The sequence below is a fragment of the Ailuropoda melanoleuca genome, chromosome 4 (genome assembly GCF_002007445.2).
Source record: "Ailuropoda melanoleuca isolate Jingjing chromosome 4, ASM200744v2, whole genome shotgun sequence".
Lineage (NCBI taxonomy): Eukaryota > Metazoa > Chordata > Mammalia > Carnivora > Ursidae > Ailuropoda > Ailuropoda melanoleuca.
Window position 1 is genome coordinate 15,009,466 of NC_048221.1, and position 24,986 is coordinate 15,034,451.

Genomic DNA, 24,986 nt, shown 5'->3' on the forward strand with positions numbered 1-24,986 from the left:
CCTCTTCCTCCTCCCCTCTGTTCTTCTGCCCTGTTCTCCTTCCTCCGCCAGGCTTGGCTTCTGCTCTTCCCTAACTTCTGGTTACAAGGTGACCTTGGGGAGCCACGATGCCGTGTTTGGCCCCATCTCCTTAGGACTTTACGGTTCCAGTGCCTGGCAACATTGCAGCAAGAGTTTCTGTCTCTTAGTTCCGGGGCCTGAGAAGGACCTTCACCTTGCCAGATGTCGTTCCTTGTCCCAGCCACTGGGGCTCGGCCACAGGGTCACCTCATCCCAACCAAGCCACGGAAGGCCTTCTCTGTCAGCATCCTCGGGACCAGTGATGTGGGGGTGGGGAGGAGCCACTTCCAAAGAACAGGCCGTTGTGACCACGTTGTGGTGACTGGAGTGACCTCTCAGGGGGCTTTGCTGCTCTGAGACCCTGACTGGTCAGCTACCGGCTTCCAGAGGAGACCGCGAATCCATTAAGAAAACAGCAAAATGTGCAAAGCTTTGTTACACCGTTCTTACTCTCTCTTTTGTATAAACGTCATTTACTTTTATAAAGCAGGGAATAGCTTTGTCCTACTTTGTGGTGGAGGCAAGCTGGCACGGGCCGTCACAACCGGGCCGTATATTCCAGAAGGGAAGATTTGTGGTGGGGGGTGGGCCTCACTCGTTTCAAAACGAAACCATTTCCTGTGGTATACAGTAGAGAAAGAGGCGTGTTGAGCAAATTCGTAGGATCCTTCACGTGGACACTCTGAATTGCTCTTGCTTATTGAACGAGCTTTTAGAGAACCGGCCCCGAGCCACACCGTCCGTCCCCGTGTGTTACTGCGGTGCACAGGTGCTGTTCCCGTTCACGCGGAAACGAAGGAGAAGTTGGAGGTGACGTGGGAGAAGATGAGCAAGTCCAAACACAACGGGGTGGACCCCGAGGAGGTCGTCCAGCAGTACGGCATCGACACCATCCGGCTTTACATCCTTTTCGCCGCCCCCCCTGAGAAGGACATCCTGTGGGACGTGAAGAGTAAGGCCCCTTCCTCTCCCCGGCCCGCCGCCTCTGTGATCTGCCTCGGACGCCGGAGGGGTTCGGGGAGGGAAACGTCCGGGCTGAAGACAGTAGTAAGGGTTCTAGGAATCAGGTCCATGAAGGGAGTAGCGGTTTGTCCAATGTCCTATGCCATTCTCAGCCTGGGGTTCCCAGATGGAAAGGGGGAGCTGGGGACCAATGGTGGATTCCCAGTCCTCACCCCAGACCTGCTGACGCAGCGTCCGGGGGGCCCCAGGCACCTGCCTTTGGCAAGTGTGTGGTGTGCTGACGCCGGTTCTACAAAGACCCGCCTGAGAACATTCCCCGGGGAGCCAGACTGCCATCCCTGCCACCCTGGGGCTCCTCTGTGGTCCACAGAGGCCAGTCCCCTCTTGTCTACCCTGAGAGGCTTGTTCTAGGGCAGGGTTGTCACCCCTTCCCTGCCCAGAAAACCCTGCCTGGGGCCTTCTCCCGATGTTCCCTGTGACCCCCTCCATCACCCACAGCAGCCTCCGGAGCCCCCTTAGGAGATTGGTCTCTGCAGAGTTGGTTAGATCTGAAAAGGCGTGATGTGAAACCTTGTTGGGTAGCTCGCTGCCCTAGAATACATTGTCCCGTGGTCATTCGGTTTTCCTCCCTGCCGTGTACCCCTGGGGTTGCTTCGGGCAGGAGCAGCCAGATGCCCGGGATCACCGCTCACGCAGCGTGCCCTTGCCCATGATAAGTGTGTCCCGGAGGCCGGTCCCAGAACCGGCTGCGTTGGAATCCCTGGGGACGTACAGAGGGCCCACGAGTGGGCATAGGGGTCTTTGAGGGACGCCTTTGCGGCAGCAGGCTTTCTTCCTCAGGGCAGCTGGGCACGGAGGCCCTTCCTGCCCAGGCTTCTGAGCTCATTGTGGGCTGGGGTGGTTGGTGGGCGGCACTCTGAGCAGCCCTGAGGTCCCATGCTCCGAATACCCGGGGCTCTGGGATGAGACAGAGTCCGTGCTGCGCTGAGCTCCTGGACACACACGTGCCTCTTGGGGCTTGGGGAGAACCCCATCAGTCATTCACGTGTCTCTCTTTCTCTCTCTCGTCTCCTGACATGAAACCCAGCTGACGCCCTCCCCGGGGTGCTGCGGTGGCAACAGCGGCTGTGGGCCTTGGTGACCCGCTTCATCGAGGCCAGGGCTTCTGGGACGGCTCCCCGGCCCCAGCTGCTGAGTGACGACGAGAGAGCCGAGAGCAGAAAGCTCTGGGAGTACAAGAACTCGGTCATCTCTGAGGTTAGGAGCTTTCCGGGGATGCTGGTTAATTCTGTGATGGAGCACGCTGGTCTGGGTGGGCCACCGTGCCTGGGGGCAGGCCGCTGTGGGCCTTCCTCCTTCCTCGCTGTGGCGGCCCCCTTGGTCTTGACAGGTTGCTCTCACCGTGTCGAGTATCTCACCGAGCTGGGGCAACAGTCCACATTCTCTAATGGAAAGACATGCTCTCAGGAAAGGGCTTCCTCCAACAGTGTCCACCACGGGTCCCTCCCAGATCTCGGGAGGCCACTCCCTTCCCGCAGCTCCACACTTCACACACAGGCAGAGAACCAAATGCAGGACCACGCTGCCGACACTCCACATGGGAGATGAACGGAAACAGAAGTGGCGATTTGAAAGGGGCGTGAGGAGACTGCTCTTTGGTCTCCTCATTTTACAGACGGGAAAGAGATGAGGTTCAGAGCCTAGAATCCAAGTTCTGGATACCCGACATAGCGAGGACTTCCCCACCCAGTTACGATGTTACGCAGCATCTGTGTGGGTTATTGTGGGTTACCTTTTGCAAATAAATCATGTGTTCATGTTACTTTCATAGAGAAGATTTTATTGTCTCAATCATTTTTTTTCTTTTTTTAAAGATTTTATTTTTAAGTAATCTCCACACCCAACGTGGGGCTCGAACTCATGCCCCCGAGATCAAGAGTCGCAAGCTCCACCAGCTGAGCCAGCCAGGTGCCCCTGACTCATTTTAAAAGATTCATCATTGATAACAAATCCCGATAAATTTCTTCTCTAGAAGTCGGACATTGTACCATGACATTTGCCTTTTTAAGCACTTTGTGAAAAAAATATCATAGGTCTTTGAAAGAAGGCATTTAGGAGATCCAAAGCCATTTTTAGTGGGTACCAGAACCCCCCATACTCCTTAGGCTGAATTTTTTAATTTAATTTTTATTTTTTAGAATTGCTGATTTGAACTTATAAAGTCAGCCACGGTCACTTTTCTGGATTCTGGTAACTGATGACATCGAATAAACAGGGTTTTCATGAGGCCCTGGGTCCAGCCAGCAGGGTCTCGTTCGGTGACACGTCTTTAGGGAATATTCCCATCCCCTGTTCTCTAGTGTAGAAACACCGAGCTCACGCAGTTGAATTCTGTGATGTGAGTGATGCCTGAATGATTGTTTTCATGCCACGTGCTTTCTCTCTCTACTTGGCACTTTCTTCACTTCTGTCAGATCATAGAATTGGGGTATTTCAACAAGCTGGAAACTCTCGACTTCTTTAGATGTGTTGTTTTTCTGTGTTCTTGGCCGTGGTGGAAATTGAATAGCACACGAACAGGAAGACGCTGACAAGTCATATATGTGTTCATTTGTCGACGCCATATTTGAAAATGCAAAACTCACCTTATCCCACATACAAATAACCTTCGTTGTGAATAAGTCACGGAGCCACAGAGAAGTGACATCCTGTACCCCATCTCCTGTTGACTTGTTTTGATGTTTGCTCGTCCACGGGTCCTGCCTCCTGTCTGGGCAGTGAGCAGTGTTTAGTGTCCCCACTGGGAGAACCAACACGGTCCCAGATGTGGGGAAGCAGGAAGCGTTGTGGAAACACCGTTGACCCTGATTTTGAAAATCTTTGTGCGAATGAAATGTTATCGTGATTATTCAAGATAGTGAATGCATGTATAAATATCTTTGATTACATTCATTTAATTCACTTTTTTTTTTTTTTTTGGATAATTCATGTGCTTTGTTGTTGCGTCGCGTTGTTTTTTTTTGTGGAAAGCTTAAAGGGCTTTGGAAGAAAGAGAATAATTCAACCTTTATCAATAGGTGACCGCCCATTTCACAGAGGACTTCTCACTGAATGCTGTGATTTCTCAGCTGATGGGACTCAGCAGTGCCCTCCTGGTAAGTGGCCCTCCTGTCCTCATTTGCCGGTAGCTGAGGAGGGCGGGCGGCTTCCGGCCACATTGTGAGGTGGCCTGCAGGGTCCTGCGTCGTGGACAGAGAGCAGGACTGTGTTGTCACCTCCTTGGTGTGGCTCTGTTACCTTAAAGAAGCATTTTTTCCATAGTCACAACCTAGTTTTATAGCTGGAAGTTTCTTAAAGATTGTCTGGTCCAAACCCCACTCCCTCCCTTCCCTCCCTCACCCCCATATGTTGCAGATGTGGCCATAGACACCCAAAGAGTTTCGATGGCATGTCTGGTTGATTAGTGACAAACCAGCACCAGACCCAAGCCCTCTTCTCTTCCGGCTCTGCTCTTTTCTTCCTGCTTCCTCTGCCTGCTTTCCTGATTGATCTGATACCCCCTTGGCATTACTACCATGTTACACTCCTTTAACCTGGACAGATTGGACTCGTGCTCACAGAAAACCAAAGTCAGCCTTTTAGCATAGACTCCTCTTCTTGCTACATGTGATTAGAATTTTTCTTGCCAGGGGAAAGATCTGTCAACAAATGGAGTTTAGGCAAGTGGTTAGCTGTTTGGTCAACAGACAACAACAACAAGGACGTTAAAGCTATTACCACCTTTTATAATGAAGCTCTCCCCAAACTTCAAGAACAGTGGAAGAAAGTTACAGGTTTGACTACATAAAACTTGCCATTTTTAGTTTATTAAAACCTGCCATGTTACAAAGTAGGTAAAAACTGGGGAAAATATTTTATAACAAATAAGTCAGATATGAGGCTTAACACCCTTGATATGTGAAGAGCTCCTTACATATGAATATGGAAATACCTAGCCTAAAGGTGGTCATAGGATGTGAAAAGAAAATCACCCACAGAAAATGGGATGGAAATCATCTGTAAACTTGGCAGGAAAAAGTATTTGCCTTACTAATTATCGTGAAACACGAATTAAAAACATGATGCTATTTTTTTAACCTATAAAATTTGTAGAGACTTTTTGACATAAAGTCCATCCTATGACAAAGACAGACAGTGTCACACCCCAGCAGTGGCCCTGGTTGATGTAACCAGGAAGCCAGGAAGAACTTTGGCTTTGAAGCCGGTAGCCCTGTGATTGTTTAGATCCTTTGACTCAGGGCCAGCCATTGGCAGGTGACTTACAATCACAGAGACATAGAACTCCAGCTGTCCCCAATGGGGAATTGTGAAATGATGTCTGTCATATCAATAGGGAGGAAATGTGCCACCAGCCTTCACATCGTGTCTTCTAGGAATCCTTAGTATCGGAAACTGTTCATGACATAACGTCACATAAACACACAATACCGAAGTGCTCACAGGATAAAAATCCCAGTCGAGCAAAAGGGTATGTGGACTGATGTGTATATTCACATATTTTTGCATTTTTGGAGACTGGAATAAAATACATCAGTTTTTTTCTGGGTGGTACAATTATGAGTGATTTTATGTTTCCCAGATTTTCTTTGCTGAGTGTGTGTGGGTGTTTTTTTTTCTTTTTTAAGATTTTATTTATTTGTCAGAGAGAGAGAGAGAGCACAAGCGGGGGAGGGACAGGCAGAGGCAGAGGGAGAAGCAGACTCCCCGCTGAGCAGGGAGCCCAAGGCAGGGCTTTATCCGGGGACCCTGGGATCATGACCTGAGTTGAAGGCAGATGCTTAACTGACTGAGCCACCCAGGCACCCCATGTGTGTGTGTTTTTTTAATCAGGAAAAAAAAATGGCAAATGTTGTAGAAAAATGAAATTGAAAATGAAATTTCTTCTCCCCAATAGCTAGTTCTGTCTGCAGCCCTTCTGGTAGATTCTCTCTGTATCCTCTCCCATGGAGTTATATTCAAATCTCTTAGGCAGTTTTGCAAAGTTTTGCATGCTTTTTAAAAAATGGATAATAATTTTGGCCTCTCTTAACCTAGCAGAATACCTTGTGTGGGCTTCCTACTTTTAATTTTAACAAATATACCATAAAATTAAGCCAAAATTGTTTTTGTCCGAGTTTTAAAAACAGACTGAATGATGCCATCACATTAGGCTGGTTTTTATCATGACTTCCCCAGGGTGCCTGCCCTGAGAACCACCAGCCTCTGGGAAACTCGGTTCCGTTGTTCTTCCCACAACCCACCTCCCTCCGGGCTGTCTTTGGTCTATACTTGCAAGCTCACTCCCTGCTTTGCTGACCACCCTCCCTCCCCACCCACACCCCGTGGAATCCTGTGACACCCTCAACTCATTTGTCACTTTTCTCCCCCCTTGGCTGTCAACTCCCTGAGGGCAGAAACTGTGCTCTTCTGGACATTTATCCCCGAAGTCTAGCCACAAGTAGGTACCCCATAAATTAAATGGGTGTGGCTGCATTATGAGACTAGCTGCACCGCAGGAAGAAACTGGGTGTTACCATAACCTGCACAGCTGTGTAATAGAAGGAGGACCCCTGAGGTCCCCGAGGGGGCAGAAGGACCCCTGCACTGGGCGGTCCACGTTGCAAAGCCTGTGAGCAAGTCTCTGCATGTCTCACCGGGCCCGCAGCGCACGGGAAACCTCGCAGAGCGGCCAGGAGTTTAACTCTGGTTTAAGGCAAAGCTGGATTCTCATGGGGGCCACGTCACTTGGTCAACCACGTCTCTGGGGGCACATGACTCCCCTTTCGTGGCCCTTAGCGGCTCCATCCATCAGGTGGGGTAAGAACTCCACCGTCCGAGGGCACTTGCGGGAACCACGTGAGTCGGCCTCAGACCAAGGGCAGGGCACGTGCTCCGTGAAGGACGGTGTGCGTGTCGTGACTACTGCTGCGGTGCGTTTAATACTGTGGTTAAACGGGGCGAGGTCTGTGTCCAGAGCAACCGTGGATGGGAAGGGGGGTTTCTGCCTGGCTGCGTGTGTCTCTGGACTCCAGAGACATGAGTGGCCTTCCTTGCCCTTCGATCGTCTCAGTATTCTTCCACTGTTCTTTTCGGTTCCTCAGCAAGCTTCACAGAGAGTGGTTCTCCACAGCCCCGAGTTTGAGGACGCGCTGTGTGCCCTGATGGTGATGGCAGCCCCGATGGCCCCTCACATCACCTCGGAGCTCTGGGCAGGTAGGTGGGGGCGTCCTCGTCGGACCCATGACTGCTAACCAGCATGCGCCCGAGCCTCTCGTCGAACACGACGTGGGGCTCAGATGTCCTCAGGCGTGGGGTCCGGCGTTTGGCATCTGTACCGGGGACCTCCCTGTCCTGTAGTCAGGACGGTGGTACTTCTGCGTGGTCACCCCTGCCGAAGGGGAAGACCCTTCTCCGCTTTGGCGCGCTGCGCCCAGACCGCTGGGAATATGGACAGCACTGCGGGCCGTTCTTTCTCCTGACCCAGCCTCCCGCTCTCCGTGTGCCATGACCCCACGTTCTCTTTCCAAGGTGGACACTCAGGTTTAGTCCTACTTTACAGATGGAGAAAAGGGCGCCTGGCATCACATTGCACATCTAAAACTCATTCGGTCTCTTCTAAACTGGGCACCGAAGTGACCCCCACTGCCTGAGGCTCACGTGGGCTAAATGTGGAAGCTTCCACCCCACCTGCCCCTTGGAGGTCCCAGTTCTGGAGCTGGGGGTGTGACTGGAGCATGTTTTTTGTCCTTTCTTTTTTTTTTTTAAAGATTTTGTTTATTTGAGAGAGAGCGTGAGCCTGAGCAGGGGGAAGGGGCAGAGGGAGAGGGAAAAGCAAGGTCCCTGCTGAGCAAGGAGCCCAATGTGGAGCTCGATCCCAGGACCCGGGGATCGTGACCTGAGCTGAAGGCAGCCGCTTCACCGACTGAGCCACCCAGGCACCCGTAACTGGAGAGTTTTTAACCAGCTTCTGGGTGATTCTGATGCACAGGCAGGCGGGGGGCTGTGTCCCTCCACTGTTAAGACCTGGCTGTCAGAAGAAAGCCTAAGGCAAGACTTCATGTGCTTTTTCTCTCAGAGGGCAGTCTCGTGAGAGCATTTTCAGGGCCCTTTGGTCGTTCTAAAAGGCCGTCACTAGAAATACCTACATCCTCTCCTTTTAAGAAATAATTTGAACTTCCTTTACCCTAAGCTGTCTTCAGTAGTTAATTCTTTCTTTTCCTTTTTGTCATCTCTTTATTTTGTTAGTTTTAACGTGGAGCTGCTTTTTCAGTTGGCGTGAGGCTTATCGTGTCTTCCCATTTCCTCTTTCTGGACACGTAGACCATTTCTAACGCTACATCATTGTTTTAAAAGTTGAGGGGCGCCTGGGTGGCGCAGTTGTTAAGCATCTGCCTTTGGCTCAGGGCGTGATCCCGGTGTTCTGGGATCGAGCCCCACATCGGGCTCCTCTGCTAGGAGTCTGCTTCTCCCTCTCCCATTCCCCCTGCTTGTGTTCCCTCTCTCGCTGGCTGTCTCTCTCTCTGTGTCAAATAAATAAATAAAATCTTAAAAAAAAAAAAAGCTGAATAGCCAATTTTTTGTTCACATACGAACTCCTCAGAACACATTCCTAAATGCGTAATGCTTGCTCAGAAGAGATAACGAACTATGAAGGCTTGTGATGCCCATCCTCAAATCCACTTCCAAAAATTCTCTGGCTCATTGGTAAAGATGCACAGACGAGCATCCGTCATGATTCCAGGGGTTTTGCAAGGACTTTGGAATCCCTTGGTGATAATCCTACCCCACGTGCTGGAATAACCCAACCTGGGCCCACTGAAATCCTGAGGGATACGCTCACGCCTTCGCTGCTGTGAGAACGAACGTCAGGGCCACGCACCTTATGGGGCCAGAGCAAGTGGATATGTCTCAGAGGAGCTCAGGCCCCCCGGCCTTGGCCTCAGTGTCAGAAGCCCAGTGTGGCCTGTCGGGACCAACTCAAGACGGTCAGAATGCAGAGCAACAGTTTGGCCATCTTTGCTTTACATGGGACTCCGATTAGTTTCTTTAGGGTTTGCAAAAAAAAAAAAAAAAAAATTCGTCTGTGAGTGTTTCTAGTTTAAAAACAAGATACACGTGTAAACATTTTGATTTTTTTTTTTAAACTTGTACACGTTTTTAATCACTACATCAATTGCCCCCAGGCATGAGTTTGGTAACTATTCCAGTGACGTGTCTAGCATTTGCTTCCATAATCCGCCAGGGACAGTTCTGGGCAGAGATCTGAGTTTCCACTTCAGATGATGCCCTGGAAGTGGAAAAGATAGGAATGATTTTAACACTCTAAATCTCTGTTGCCCGACTATTTTCCTGAAAAATTATCCCCGTTTCCACTCCAGGGTCTGTTTTTTGAAGTGTGTGTTGTGTTTTGCTGATTTAATTATCAGATTTTTCAACATAGTTTTAACATCTGGAGGGCTAGCCTCCCTTCATTTTTTTTTTTTCATAACTATGTGGGTGCTTCTCACCTGCTTATTCTCCTCAGTAGAACTCTGGTGTAATTTTATTATTAAAATTCTTGAGATTTTGATGGAAATGTGGGTAAACCTAAAATTACTTTGGGAAGGCCTTACATCTTTACCCCTTCCAGACCTCCATGGGGTCTGTCTCTCCCTTTTTTTTTTTTAAGGTTTTATTTGGGGGGCGCCTGGGTGGTGCAGTTGGTTAAGCATCGGACTTGATTTCGGCCCAGGTCATGATCTCAGGGTCGTGAGATTGAGCCCCGTGTCAGCCTCCTCATTCAGCGTGGAGTCTGCTTGAGATTCTCTCTCCCCCTCCCTCTGCCACTCCTGCTCGTGCTCCTGTCCCCACCCTCTAAAATAAATAAATAAATACTTTTAAAAAAAAGATTTTATTTTTAAGTAATGTCTACATCCAGTGTGGGGCCCGAACTCACAACCCCGAGACCAAGAGTTGCACACACCAACTGACCCATCCAGACGCCCCATCTCTCTCTCTCTTCAAGACTTCCCTTATGCTGAGTCAAGTTTTGTCGTTTTCTTCGTGGAAGTCCTACGCATTTCTTAAGATTATTCCCAAGTATTTTTTTTTTTATAATTTATTTGTATACTTATTCTCTTACCCAGATCCCCTACAAATATCTCCTACTTTGGGTAAGAGGTAAAATCCTCTTAGATGCGCTAGGATTCTGTGATCAGCACCTAAGGATAAGTGTTTCCTTTCTAACAGTTATGGTTTGGCGTCTATGTATGTCCCGTGTATTAAACTTCTCAGAAAACCCTATGGAATGTTCGAGGGGCTGGTCCAGGCTGTCCTGTCTCACTTCCGGATTGAAGGGGAACTAATACTTCCCTGTTGGTTTTGATGTTGGCTGTTGGTTTAGGATAGATATTCCCTATAATGTTTCTGTTTTTTTTTTTTAAGTTTTTAGGGAGTGTGAGCAGGGTAGGAGAAGGACAGAGGGAGAGGGAGAGAGAATCTCAAGCAGACTTCCCACTGAGCATAGAACCTGATGCAGGGCTCGATCTCACGACCCTGAGATCATGCCCTGAGCTGAAATCAAGAATCAGGTCCTTAAGTGACTGAGCCTCCCAGGCACCCAGATATTCCCTATAATGTTAAGGAAGCAGCTCTGTCCTTGTTTTCCAGAACTCATATTAGGAATGGGAGCTATATTTTGTTTAACATCCATTCTTCAGTTGTTGAGGTGTTTGTATCATCTGCTTTTAACTTCCCCCTTTGCCCTGTTGGTATCACTCTTGCCCAGTTAATTGACCGCCTAATGTCTCTCTGGCACAGATTCATCTTGACCATGGTGAAGCGGACTTTGAGTATACTGTCAAATTCTATCTGCTAGTGTTTTATTTAGAATTTGGCCATTATTTTCCTAAGGAAGACCTGTTTTTCTCAGTGTGCATGGTCAGGCTTGGAAATGAGTGTGTCGCTCATGCCACCCAGTGAATTGCATCGGGTTTCTTGGTCCTCTGTAGTGCTTTAGAACAGACACAGGAGGATGAGACATTTACCCATTCTTCGTTGAAGAGACAGGGTGCCCTAAAGGGGGTTGGTATCAGGCCCTGCCACGCTAATGCCGTATTCTATCGCGCAGCCATCTGTTCTCTCAGTGGGAAGGAAACATGACTCCTTCATTTAGCATGGGCAACCCCATTAAGTCTTTTCAGTGGCTTGCTGTTCATCCTCTCCTCGTCTCCCTGTGCTCTAAAACAAACCAATCTAATTTGTAATAAACGTACTCTTATCCTAGAATATGCGCGTCACTTCCTTTTATCTTCCTTTTTTGTCCCGCATTATCTGTCTTCCTCCCTCATTTCCTTTCTCCCATGCAGGACTGATGTCAGTGGGATTTGCAGAAACGCCCCCCAACGCCTTGCATCCCCCTTCAGTTGTGATGTGGGTGGGCAGAGAGGATCTCCTCTCCCCAGGGCCCTGTCCCTCCCTGGCGGGTCTTAGGGTACAAGTATGCACCATGACATGGCCCCGCCAGTCTATCCTTCAGGTGTATGACAGGCTCCCCACAGGACACACGCTAAAGCGTCGTGATAGAAGCTAGCCCATTCCAAACCTTGCGCCATGATTTTTCCTACACACCGCACACAGCTTTTGTGAGCCGTAGCGCAGTGAGTCGGTAGAGATTGCATCTTAGTTTTACTAAGTTTTACTTAGTTTTATTGAGCACGTATTAGGTGCCAGGCTGTGTTCTGGGCATTTGTGGGAGAACTGGGGAGGGCGGTCTAGTGAAGGTCTGTCCTCGAGCTTTACAAATTCATAGCAGCCAATTTTTTTTTTTTAATTCGAGGAAGCAGTGGGGGAAGCCTTTGTCTCCTGGCTCTCCACTTGTGTACGTGTGATGCCCTCTGAATGAGCCGCAGGGTCCATGACAGAGTCAAGTGAGGAGTCCCACGCACCTGGCGTGGCACTCTGGTCATGAAGTCAGTGTGGGGCAGGTGCCCTCGGGAGAGGATGGAGACGTGACTCCTTCCTGCCTGTCCCAGAGCTCAGGAGGGCCGCTGTCTCAAGGGCTGGGGAGTCCTTCGCAGACAGAAGCACTGTATCGCGAGAACATGATTATTGTCATCCCGCAGTGCTGGTCCTTCTTGGTCCAAGGCTTTGGACAGTTTTTACACACATTTCATTTGTTCTAGAAAACTTCGCTTTCACGTGGCTTCTAGTTTCATTCCCGCATCTTCGACAGATAGAATGGCTGTAAAGGGAAGACGGTGAGGGAGGAATGTTCAGATATTGCCATTTTTCTAGAGTTCCCCAGGGAAGCAGGTTTTCACAGAATTGGGATCTGTCTTCTAGGGGCGATTCGGAGTCCTGTGGGCAAAATGGCCATCACTGCCGTGGGTAGAAAGGAAACATTTCCGAGAGGCTCCAAGAGTCAGTGGAGACCTTCAATAAGAAACAGAACCAACGTCTTGGCAGTTGGCAAACTGTAACAGGATGAGGAAATCTTTTTTTCCTTCCTGAAGTTTTGGATCTGAGGCGCTCAAGACACCACATCTGCATTCACACGGTTACCTTTTGTGAACCCCAGTGGAGTGTCGTGCTCCCGGCGAAGGGGGGTAGCTGCTTGCTTAGGGAAATTTTGTGTATTTGGAGTCCCTGATACTGTTTCCAGACAAAGGACGCAAGGTTTGCTTTGTGGGTGGACAGTAAAAGAGCAGAAAATCACCAGCAGGGAGCTTCTCGGTGGTACTCTGGTTGGAGGCATAATTTCATCATCATCAAAAATGACCTTTCTAATAGACAACAGCATGGATGGATCCCAGGGGGATTGTGCTGAGTGAAAAAAAGTCCGTCTCCGAAGGTTATATACTCTGTGATTCCATTTATATAACGTTCTCGAAGTAACCAAATTGCAGAGATAGAAAACACATTAGTGGTCGCCAGGGCTTAGGGACTGGGCAGAGGGGCTGGTGGCCCTACAGAGGGACCATGAGGAGCCCCGTGGTGGCCGAGCAGCTCTGGGTCTTGACTGTGGCGCAGGTTATGTGAAGCGGCTCGCTCATGATGGTATTCATAAATGCTTGTAAACGAGGAGATCTGGGTAAGCTCTGTGGACTGTGCCCTTCTCAGTGTCCTGCTTTACACGTGACCACGGGGGGAGGCAGGAGGAGGGGTCACATTGCCTTTTCTTTTTTTTAATTTTTTAAAGATTTTATTTATTTATTTGACAGAGCAAGAGAGCAAGAGAGAGGTGTAAGCAGGGGGATGGGCGGAGGGAGAGGGAGAAGCAGGCTCCCCGCAGAGCAAGGAGCCCGACGTGGGGCTCGATCCCAGGACCCCAGGATCATGACCTGAGCCCAAGGCAGATGCCTCACTGACTGAGCCACCCAGGCGCCCTGAAGGGTCACATTTCTTTACGATCTCCTCTGAATGTTTCATTATTTCAAAATACATTTTGTTTTCAAATGTCCTTCTAACCTACACGTCCTGAGTGCTGAGATTCTGGCTCTGGAACATAGGAGACCACGAGAGAGGAAGGAAGGGAAAAGGAGTTTGTTGTGAGTTGAAGAAGGTTTTAACACATGCACACACACACACACACACACACACACACACACAGCTGACCAGTTGCAGCCACTCGTCCTGCTGGTGTCTGAGGCGCACACCCGGCACAGCAGAGCAGCATGAAGTGGCCCAGGACGCAGTCCCAGGATCGGCCTGCCCTCCGGGTCCCCCTTGCTCCTGTGTAAGCTCCACTTCGGGAGAAAAGGCCTAGAGCCAACTGCAGAAAGGAACTCCCCCTCCAGTGTAGCTCTCGGGGCTTCTTCAAGCCAAGCAAAACCTTGATTTTTAATTGAAAAATTACATCTCGGGGCGCCTGGGTGGCTCCGTCGGTGAAGCATCTGCCTTCGGCTCAGGTCATGATCTCAGGGTCCTGGGATCGAGCCCCGCATCGGGCTCCCTGCTCAGCGGGAGCCTGCTTCTCCCTCTCCCTCTGCAGCTCCCCCTGCTTGTGCTCTCTGTCTATCTCTGTCAAACAAATAAATAAAATCTTTAAAAAAAGAAAAGTTATGTCTCTAACACATACTGTAAAACATGAAACTGTCGAAGAAGGGTGTGTCCTCAGTCCCGTCGCGCCCTTGCCCCCATCCCTCTGTTGCTCTGAGACCCCCTGCTCCCCGTTCGCTGTTCAGTGTGACACTAGACCCCACGCACGTGGTACGTGAAATGTGCACCTGTTCGTAGGCAGATGTTGGCGTGCTGCACAAACAGCTTTCTCTGTGTGTGTGAGAGCCGTCGTGCGTCCCTACTTTTGGCGGACCCTTGCTTTCTCACCAGCCACGGAGTGTGCCACCCTATGAACGTGCCACGAGTCATCGAGCCGTCTTCTGCTCGTGGGTATTTGGGGGCTTGTCCTTCTGCTGCTTTTTGTGCTGCTTTGAGTTTAGCCTCTTGTCCAAAATACAAGTTCTTTACAATCTGGAGGTAAGATCTGTTTCTATTTTTCTGACCACGCTTATGGCTGTGCAGCAATTTTTTCTTTCTGTCTGGATTCCTGCCTCAGGCTGTACCTTGTGCATGCTCCGGGTCTCCCATTAGCACCGTAATTGTGAGGTCACAGCCAGGGGCACCCCGTGCCCCCCGCCTTAGGCATTCGGAATTGACTCATAAAACTGGAAAGCATCAGGCTGTGCCACAAATCCATTTTTCTTTGTAAAACGGCTGCAGAATAGTGTAGCTTAGCGTTTTGCTACACATAAGTGCCGTATCCCTTAATTTCAGCACAACTACAGACATACAGATCACATAGGGGTGTATGTGTGATCACTGTAAAGGAGAATAAGTTCTCACTGATGTTCTGATGGCATTTTACGTATGAATATGTGTGCCGCGTCGGTGGTGTTATCTCAAAACAACATCAGTGGAATTCCTTCGGTGAGTGAAGGCTAAAAGGAAGCGGCATCCCGTCCTGTCCATTTCCTCGGAATCGCCAGGGCTGGATGAGGCTCAGTGGGCGCCAGAGGCCATGGCGTCCGCAAGTCCACCCTGGTGTGTGTGTGAGCACAAAGGTGGGGGGTGGAAGCAGGTCTGATGGTGGCCAGCAAGAGCGGCTGCTGTCCCCAGACGCCGCGCCCGCCCCAGCACCCGCTGCCGGGCACTGTGGCACTGTGGTGACCTCACCAGGTCTTGGAGCATGAGAGGCGCTTGCGTCGGTTGTGTCGGTCATTTCAAAGGAAGGTCAGTGACAACAGCTCTCCCAGAGGAGGGGCAGGAAGGGGGTGGGCCACAGGCGACAGCCGGCCCAGCGCGGTGGCCTTGTGTGCCAGGGCCCTGATGCATCCCAGCCCGTGTTCAGACTTATCTCCAGGTGCTGCCCAAAGGCCAGCTCTGGACCTGGCGTGTGTCACGTAAAGAAAGCATCGTATTTGCTATGCAAACGTTAGATGTTTCTACTTCCCTAAGGAGCAGGAGGCAGAAACACTGCAGAGAACCCACAGCCGTGAGTTTTTGTTCCACCCTGTAGAGCAGGACGGCCCCACTCCCATCTATATGGAAACTCTGGTGGGGACCCAGCCTGCTATAAATAAGCATCCTGGCTGCTCCAGGAAGGCTGGCCTTCCTCTTTTTTTTTTTTTTTTTTGGTCTAAGTGGAATTTGCAACATCTTCTGCCCAGAACATTTGTGTCCAGGGCCCTTTCATCTCCCAGGCATCCTGTTCGATGGCCATGCAGACGTTCTGGAATCCTTCCCACTGTAGCTGGGTCACAGGGTGAGCCACACGGGGCCAGCCTGCTCAAAGAAAGAAATGGTTATCTCCCTTCTGTGACCTCTGTCTTGTGTTTAGACACGGGCCTCCATAGCACCCCTTCTGAGGAACGGGCAGGAAGCCCCTTTTGGCTCCTGCCAGGCAGCCCATCTGTTAGCAATGGAGGAGGCTCATTGGTAAGTGCTGGAAGCCCAGGGCACAGGGGCCAGCGGGGCCCAGGAATACGTCTTTGACACCACTTGATCCTCAGACTCTGTCGGCCTTCCCTCCCCTCAGACCGGCTAGCAGCCCAGGCTTTCAGCGAGAGCACCAGAGAGCGGGACTTGGACGTGCAGCACGTATGTCTGGGAGCCTTGCCCCGGAATCAAGACAGACGTCGACAGAGCAGAGGGGGTCGCTGCTCCTCAGAGTGGGCCGCGGACTGGAGGCCGGTCTGGGAACTGGCTGTCACAGTCCGCCAACGACATAAACAGCCTGAGCTTAGAATGCAGATCAGCTGTGTCACTGAGCACACATCCGAGTGAGGCTGCCCCGTGTGTTCGGCAGCAAGACTCTCCCAAGGAAGCGGTGTGTCCGTCCACATCCCGGCCTGTGCTCCCGCGCATTGCGGACGGCCGCGTGGAGTAGCTTCATGGAGTAGCTTTGGGTGGTCCTGAAACCGTCCCCAGTACAATATAGTGTAAAAGAAACCTCACAAACAGATAGGGAAGAGGTTTACGCTCCAAATTAAGTTCGGAAAATTGACCATGAAATGCTCCTCTGCACTTTAAGATTTTATTTATTTATTGGAGAGAGAGTGAGCAGGGGGAGAGGGAGGGGGAGGGGGAGAAGCAGGCTCCCCGCTGAGCAGGGAACCCGACGCAGGGCTCCATCCCAGGACCCTGGGATCACAACCTGAGCCAAACACAGACGCTTCACCGACGGAGCCCCCCAGGTGCCCCGATGCTCCTTCACTCTACACACAAAATGAGCTGGATTCAAAAATGAAACGGGGAACAAGCTGTAACCTTAAGACGAAACCAGAAGAAAAATCTCGAACCCATCTCACTGCGGGCAAGCTTGATCTCGAAATATCCTTTCAAATTACCCAAGTGATCAGTGCTTTTTGTAGAGAATCCATACAGCATGAAAATAAAATCACCCATGCTCCCAGCTCCCAGGTAGAATCGCTGCTTCTCTTAGCTTCATTCTCTCTGACCTTTTATCTGTTCGTAGAAATATTTAATAAAACTAGGATCATGCGATATATACTATTGCATATCACCCTTTTCCGTGAAATTAATTATTATTTTAAAATAATGAAATGAAAGGAATACAAAACCGCATACACAGCATGATCTTGGTAGTGGTTTGGTTTGGTGGGGTTGGTTTATATACTAGTCATGAAAAACATGACTTTTCCTCAAAATCAGAAGTTGAGGGGCACCTGGGTGGCTCAGTCGGTTAAGCGTCTGACTCTTGATTTCAGCTCAGGTCGTGATCTCAAGGTCGTGGGATCGAGCCCCACGTGGAATCCGCTTGAGAGTCTCTCTCCGTCTGCCTCTGTCCCTCCCTCTGCTCACTCTCTTTCTCTCAAAATAAATAAAATCTTTAAAAAAAAAATCAGAAGTTTAAAAAATGCTATTATGCAGGTCAACATGATTTTCTTCTCTCTCGTTTGACCTTTTACAAATTTTCTGCAAGGAGCATGCATTACTTTTGCCCTCAAGGAAAGTAAAACGTTGTCAGTCCCAAGCCAGTGCTCCAGGCACTGGCGTTGGAGGGATTCGCTCCCTTTGCCTCACAGTTGGCCTCAGACCACCCCTGAGGGATGGGCCTGTCCCTCAAATGGATTTCCTGGGCTCAGGGCTGATAATAAGGAGGTGTGCAAGGGCCACCCCCCACCCCGCCACCCCTGGAAAAGCCATTCATAGCGCGAGGGCCGTGCAGCGGCCACAGCTGTGCCCCAGCACGGGCACGCCGCCACGTTCACTGCCAAGCCCCTGCCCAGAGCCCTCCTCCGGGACGATGAGGCAGGGGGACGTGGCCGCGCTGGGAGCGCCCCGGGCTCCGTTTTGTGATGTGTGTATTTCATGCGCATTCGGGGGCATCTCTTGTACTCATGAGATCGGCAGGGGCTTTGCAGTCAGAGCTTTTCCTGCGAGTAGCCCTACCTTGGCTGAAGTCCCCGCGGGGCCCTGTGGGTGCTGCGCACGGCCGCCTCTGCTTGGGGGCTGCAGCGTGAAGCGATCTAGGATGCAGGACGTGTGGGGCTTTCCTTCCTCACGTCTGACCCGTCCTGAGCCAAGGCCAGTTCTTTCCAATTCAGTCGTTGGCAGGAGCCCCTCTCCAGAAGAAGTGTAGTGTGAAGGCTGAGATCCCTCTGTGAAGGCGGAGAAGGAGCGCCCTGCTGTTCTCGGCATGTTGGCTCCAGCGATCATGAGTGAAAGGACCGGGTAGGAGGCCCTCGCAGACCGCAAGTATTCACAGGCCGGAAAGGAAGTGAGCATGGCTCATTATTTTGGGATCTGCTCTCAAGAGCACAAAGGCATTCCTTCATCAACAGAAATGCAGAGACCAAGGAAAATCAGCAGCCTTGTTTTTCCAAATGCACACTTTATTTTTTTTAAAGATTTATTTTTTTGAGAGAGAGAGAGAAAGTGGCAAAGCACAGAGGGAGAGTGAAAGGGAGAAGCAGGCTCCCCACCCCAACGCGGGACTCGATCCCAGAACCCCCCGAGATCATGACCTGAGCCAAAGGCAGAGCTTAACTGACTGAGCCCCCCAGGCGCCCCTCTAAATGCACACCTTAGAACAACATGTCCATCCATCTTTACAGCTCTGGGTATTGTTTAAAAGGGGGGAGGCTACCTATAAGCCTGGGACGATAAGCCAGGCCAAAGTAAGTGGGGGGCCCCCCGGTAGGCTGTGTAAAGCCGAGGTGTGGCCTCCTCAGGCAGCTCCAAGCCAGACTGTGTTGGGACGAAGGCTGTGTACCTTGCTTCCATGAGCCTCGCGAGTGCCCCGTGACCCTCTGTGCCTTGACGTTGCAGGCCTGGCACAGGTGCCCGGGAAGCTGTGTGCCCACTACGCCTGGGACGCCAGCGTGCTGCTTCAGCCGTGGCCGGCCGTGGACCCGCAGTTCCTCCAGCAGCCTGACGTGGTGGAGATGGCCGTGCTGGTAAGTGTCTCCCGCAGCCCCAGGGCGGGAGGTGAACCTGACCGGGGCGGGTCGTCGGGCCTGACTCGGCCTCACCGCCCTGCCTATCTTACTTCCTACCTTTGTACAGTTCAGCTTTGAGGTCAACACACGTCACGAGCTTGTGAGCATAAAGCTCCGAAGGCCCTCGGGGGTTTAGACGGTGGGCGACAGAACCCTGTCCTGCATTATAGGTTCTGATCGCCTTGCCCTCCACGGTGTTCCCGTCTCCTGGGCCGCTCCTGCTTCGCTTAGGGAGGAGGGTGACGGTGAGCAGGTTGGCCAAGCAGGAACACCTTGCCGAGAACACTGTTTCAGAAAGGCTACGTAACGTCTCTTTCTTTCTTCTTTTCTTTTCTATTTTGGGTAAATTACATCGTTGTAAATACATAAAAGTTGTTTTTTATTTCAACCTTTTATAGAGCAAATAACTTGAATAATTCATCCTTTATGGAATTTTAACGTATTTAATGTGTGTACTCTGGAACCCATTATAAGGACTGTTTAATGCTGATCTGGTCGTAGAGGGAAAGAGGAAGAGGGGGCCCTCTTAGCGTGTCTCTGGTTCGCACGTGGGGCCAGGTCATTCACATCCAAGATTTCATTAAACTCTTACCATTCCGTAAGGTAGGCATTTCCATTCTTACTAATTTCAGTTGAGAAATCAGGCTCGGAGAAGTTGGTCGCCTTGCCCAAGTTTATTTGCTTATTGGTCAGTAATGGTCAAGTTACCTGCTGTGGGTCAGGCACAGGGCTAGGCTCTGGGGGTACAAAATCGAACAGGTCGGTCAGGGTCCCTGCCCTGATGGAGCCGAAAGCCGAGTGGCAGAGATCGGGAAAAGGAAAAGGAAAGAAAAATAAATAAAATCACTGCAAATGGTGAAAAGGGCCACGAACACACCGCCCAGGAGCTGAGAGAGAACCCAGCCTCACAGGGGCCCAGTCGGCCAGGCCCCTGCTCTTCTGAGTCTGTGCAAATCCTGGGCCCAGCCTGCGGGTCGGTGTTTGGAAAGACGGCTCCAAGCGGGAGAACTGGCCCCTTCCCAGCCGCTTTGTCTCCACACCACCTCCCCTGGCACCTCGTTCCCCTGCAATCCCACTTTGCTTCCCCCACGGAGGGAAGGACGTGGGCCTGCCCTGGTGGGCTTCTTCCCAAAAGCCTCAAAACCAAAAATAGCCTTGTGGCGCAGAGAAGTTTCTTTACCTGAAGTCACGTTTCTAAGACATAATCTCGTGTGTCCCTGAGAACTCGTCCTCGGTGTGAGGAGTGCCAGCTTGAGAACCTGAAGTTTGAGTCTGTAAAATACCATTCCACTTTAATCACTGCAGAAAAGACATTTAGTTCTAGTCTTTGGTAAAATAGTTTTAAATTATCGTGGAAATGAAAACCCAAAGTTTAAGATGTGAGTAGGACTCCCTGTGGGTTCACCCAACTGGAGACCCCTTGGCTCAGGGCACCGTGCCACGTGGCTGAACTTCTTTGGAGGCCTGAGTTCTGTGTCCGTGTGATCTCAGGTTGGTGCCCTGGCGAGAAATAGCAGCTGCGGTGACAGTACATGTCATTCAGCATGGTTCGGGCCCACCGTGCCCCTGTCCTCTGTGCGCATGGTATGCAGGGCAGGGCCCAACACTGGGGATTAGCTCCTTGCCGCTCGGCGCCCAGGAGGGACCATCTAAGGGACCCACGACTGCCACACACACAGGGAGTTTCTGTAGCCTCCAGGTTAAGGCATAGAGCTGGGGAGTGAGACTGTCCTGCTTGGAAGTCTCCGTTCTACAAAATACTTCTGTAGGCCTCTGTTTCGACGAAAGGAGGCAGACACGGTACCTAGCTTTGCCTGTTGTGGAAAGAATTTGATTGGATGATGCCAGCAGGTGCCTAGCCTGCTTCTGGGTGCACTGATGACAAAACCCACTAACAAGCAGTGAGTGCCGACTGACGGCCAGGCACTGCCCTAAGAACTTTCCAGATACTGACTCATGTACCCCGCACAGCAGGCCTGGGAGCAGGCCCTGGTTTACCCCTGTCACAGACGAGGCAGCTGTGCGACCAAGTCCATTCTGTAGGTGAGGGAGCAGCGGCAGAAGGGGATCTAATCCCCAGGGGAGATGGCAGGTGCCGCCAGCCGCTGGTGTGGACATCGCTGCTTCTGGCAGTCGGGGCATTGCCACAAGGGGCTGTGGGGCCTGGGCTCGAAAGAGGAGCAGTGTTTCCCTGGTGGAGAAGAGGATGCCTGATGGGCCGAAGCAAAGGCAGGGAAGGCCCTCGGTGACGTTGGGACTGCGAGCCGTGGAGGGACTAGAGCATAGGCACAGGTAGGGCGCTTCTGGGGAGAAGGCCAGGCTCCACTCTGAGAGGGTTGGGGGCTGGCAGGGCATCTGATCAGGGGAAGGGGAGGATCCAGGAGTCATCCCGTCTCCACCACTTGCTGGGCGAAGTGGCTTCACCTCGTGTGCCTCGGCTTCCCCGTCTGTAAAATGGGCACAGAGTGGTCATGCATGGCCTTCACGGGGTTGTGGGAGGAGATGCAGGTTGGCTCGGGGGATTGCATGGCTCAGCACCTGGCACGGAGGAGTGAGAACTTAGCGCAGCTTTCATCGTTCGTCGCTATCACAGGGCTGCCCTTGTGTCGCTGGGTGGCCATGGCTGGGGTGGGGGCAGTGCTCACGGCCAGGGGTCCATCAGGAAGCAGTTGGAAAAGTCCGGGAGAACAATGCCGAGGCCCTGGACCGAGGCTGCAAGTAATGAGGGGAGGCGGCAGAGATGGAAGCTTGCGGGGCCCCCAAATGGGAACTGGAAGACTTTTCTCAAGTCAGATGGCCACTATTTGACGTGATTTGAAAGAGCTTCTTCCCCTGTAGGTCCCTGAAGGCCAAGTCCAGTGTGGAATCCCACTTTGGCTCCTGGTGTCCATTTAACTGGTCCCTCATGCCGGGAGTGGAGTGTGATGGAGACCCACTCCCTCTGAAAGGACCCCCCCTGGGTAAGGCAACTCAGGAGAGTCCCCGGGAGCCAGAAGAGGGTGCCTGGGACCACGTGGGAAGGCCCGCTGGGCTCCCTGGCCACATCCAGAGGTCACGAGCCGCCCCACCCCCCTGCTCCAGTTGGGGTCAGGAATGGCTCAGCTCCCTGGACAGGCCTCACAGGGACTGCTGAGGGCCAGTCCCCAGGCTCCCGGTCCCCAGGCTCCACAGAAGCACTGGGTCTAGAGGTAGGGTCATGGTGCCGAGGCCGTGTATTGAAGAGGACATCCCAATCTGGCTCCTTCCCTGGTGGCCGGGAGTCCCGACAAAGGCCGAGGGGTAAGGGGGTGTAAGGCCTAGTGAGCTGGTCCCTTCAGACAGGTTATCTCCCTCAACAATGCAGGCGATTCCAACCTGAAAGAAGAGGAAACTGAAGTCCAGGCCCGGGAGTCTGCACAAGAGCGTGTGCTCTCTCCCCCGACGGCCCATCGCAGCAGGTGGCTGGGGGAGCCCTTGCCCTGGGCCACTCTTCCCTGGGTGAGAACCGAGAGCCGGAGCTGGGGCTGTGACTCAGGAACAAGCAGTTTCTGAGAACGCCGTGTTTGGGGCCCCCAGGACTTCACAAAGGGTGCGGCTTTGATGTGACAGGATGGAGGTCTTTTCTGAGGTCTTGGTCAAAGCAAGCATGTGGTCGTGAAAGATGGCGGCTTCTAATGGCTTAGAAACAAGATGGGGGGCACAGTCCTTTGAACAACAGCCCTCGTCCCACAGCTTTAGGACACCAAACCCTGCATCCAGGAGACTCACACTTTTTTAGAAGAACCGTATTCTAGAATATTTCAGGACATGATGTATTATCATCTTTGGCTCCCACCCAGTGATGTATGTTGATGCAACCAAGAAAAATGGCCCTAAGTTCTACATACATCTGAAAAAATGAAGTGGGTGATGGGGGACCCCTGATAGGCTTTGGTTGAAACCTGAGAAATTATTCTTGGTAACTTTTCACAATATGGTAACTGTATTTTCCCAGTAAAAAAACCAGGAACGTTAGTGAAAGCGTTCTCGCAGGAGCGGTGGGATGGAGGATTTGAAGCACGGCTGTTCAGAAGCCATGTGGGCTGTGACAGCACCTCCCCCCTTGCCGATATCACTTCGTATTTGCTGTGAAGTGTGTTCCTTTTTGAACGGTCCTCAGTGAATAGGCACTGACGTCTGGAACTGGATGGGCCCATTCTTGGCAAAGCTGAGTCCAGTTTCCTAGTCTCCATACTTGGGCACCCCGTTCTGGTATCAGGCCCCCGGCAGGGAGGCTGCCTGCCTTCCCCAGGAGCCGGAACCACCCCCCCCCCCCCCCCGCAAAGACCTGGGTAAAATTCTCGGTGACACTCGCTGTGAGCAGAACCTAGACTCGATCCCCAATGACACAACCGTCCCTCTCCCCCTGGAAGCTGCTGAGAGTTCTGACCTAACTTCCAGCACAGCTGGGACGGGGCGCCCCTATCCTCTCTCCCCCAGCCTGTGGTTTTCGGGCATTAATCCTGTCCTCGCTGCCCTCTGTCGTCTGGGGAAGCCGGTGCTGCATCTCCCCGCTTCCCGCGGGCGTTGGTTTGGGGCCCCTTGTCATCCTCAGGATGCTGCTCACCGTTTGTCTCGCTTTTCTCCTTCTCAGATCAACAACAAAGCCTGTGGCAAGATCCCCGTGCCCCAGGGAGTCGCGGGGGACCAGGACAAAGTCCATGAGCTCGTCCTCCAGAGCGAGCTGGGTGTCAGGCTCCTGCAGGGGCGAAACATCAAGAAGGCTTTCCTGTCCCCCAGAACGGCCCTCATCAACTTCCTGGTGCAGGACTGACCGCAGGTGTGGCCCCCGAGGAAGGACGAGTGTGCTGGCCCGGGGCGGGGAAGCGACTAGCGTCTTGAATGTTTACCTTCGCGCTCTGCTGAACGGGCTAGGGCGTGAGCCTGGGTGGTGGGGCCTGGCGCAGGGGTGAGGGTGGGTGTGGGCAGAGGAGGACCAGGAGGAGCAGAGGCGGAGGGCTCGGGCAGCCGCCGCAGGTGGAGGAAGCCAGCTGCGCGTGTGAAGCCACCAGAGGAACTGCTGGGTGTCCCCTGGGTGTCTGCAGGAAGGCGAGAAGAGAAGCAAGTGAGAATGAACGTGGTCCCTCTCGAGCAGCCTGGGAGCCCTGACTCCTAGAAATTGCACAGCCCAGGAGCATGAGGGTAAACTGAGGACCCACACACGGCGCACGGAGCAGCATGGACAGCCAGTGTTGGACGGGTGACGGCTGGGCATCGTGGCAGGGTCTCCTCGCTTTCAGGCTGGATGGAGGAGCCATGAGGGTTTATGACCAAATATCCAGTATGTGGCGGGGCTGGTCCCTCCGCAGGCGTCCCCACTGCCGGGCCTGCTCTGATGCCGACACACGGGCTCGTGGGCAGAGCACCACTTCCTGACCACTCTCTCCGGGTGTCACATGTGCTGGTAGTGAAGCAGAACCAGGCTGGTTCAGCTGGAACCCATCCCAGGGTGCACCGCAGCCCCGCGGGGAGTCTGCCCATGTGGGCCCCAGATGTCGGGGTGGCCCCCAGGGCAGGGCGTTAGCACGAGCGAGCTCACCGGGGGCGAGGGGGCTGGTGCCCCCGGCCGCTGCCTCCAGGTTCAAGCCCCCGCCGCCTGGCTGCCGGGAGGGGGCCGGGACTGGACCCCCGTTGTCGGTGCCTTAGGGCAATCCGGGGTTCTGTGAAGTCAGCAGTTAGGTGCTCTTACCAGAACCAGCCTGAGCCACTGATGATACTTACTGGGGAAGCGCAGGAGAACCCGCCGTTCTGTGCTACTGAAAAGCTGTATTTGTTTTCTGATGCCGTTTTTCTAAAGTAGCCTCAGCTGTGGCTACAGTTGAGCGGCGAACAGATGCCTTTTTTTAACGTAATAAATTGTGTGTCACGTATGACGTTGGGACGGATGTGCGATCTCGGAATAGCCGCCATAGCTCCCGTTCTGGGAGTTAATCAGGACCAGATCAAGGTGTTCTGTCCTCATCAGAA

General features: G+C 52.2%; 1 protein-coding gene across 2 annotated transcripts in view; it reads left to right on the plus strand.

Annotated features, from left to right (window-relative positions):
* LARS2 (leucyl-tRNA synthetase 2, mitochondrial) overlaps nt 1-24,889 on the plus strand; it is a 141,619-nt gene extending 116,730 nt beyond the window's left edge. For both annotated transcript variants that reach the window (XM_034658171.1, XM_002912754.4), the window contains 6 exons: nt 830-1,012; nt 2,111-2,280; nt 4,101-4,178; nt 7,164-7,275; nt 18,832-18,959; nt 23,614-24,889. In XM_034658171.1, the coding sequence (XP_034514062.1) occupies nt 830-1,012; nt 2,111-2,280; nt 4,101-4,178; nt 7,164-7,275; nt 18,832-18,959; nt 23,614-23,793 (851 nt within the window). In that variant the 3' untranslated portion in view covers nt 23,794-24,889. The remainder of the gene's footprint in view (nt 1-829; nt 1,013-2,110; nt 2,281-4,100; nt 4,179-7,163; nt 7,276-18,831; nt 18,960-23,613) is intronic.
* The last annotated feature ends 97 nt before the right edge of the window (nt 24,890-24,986 follow it).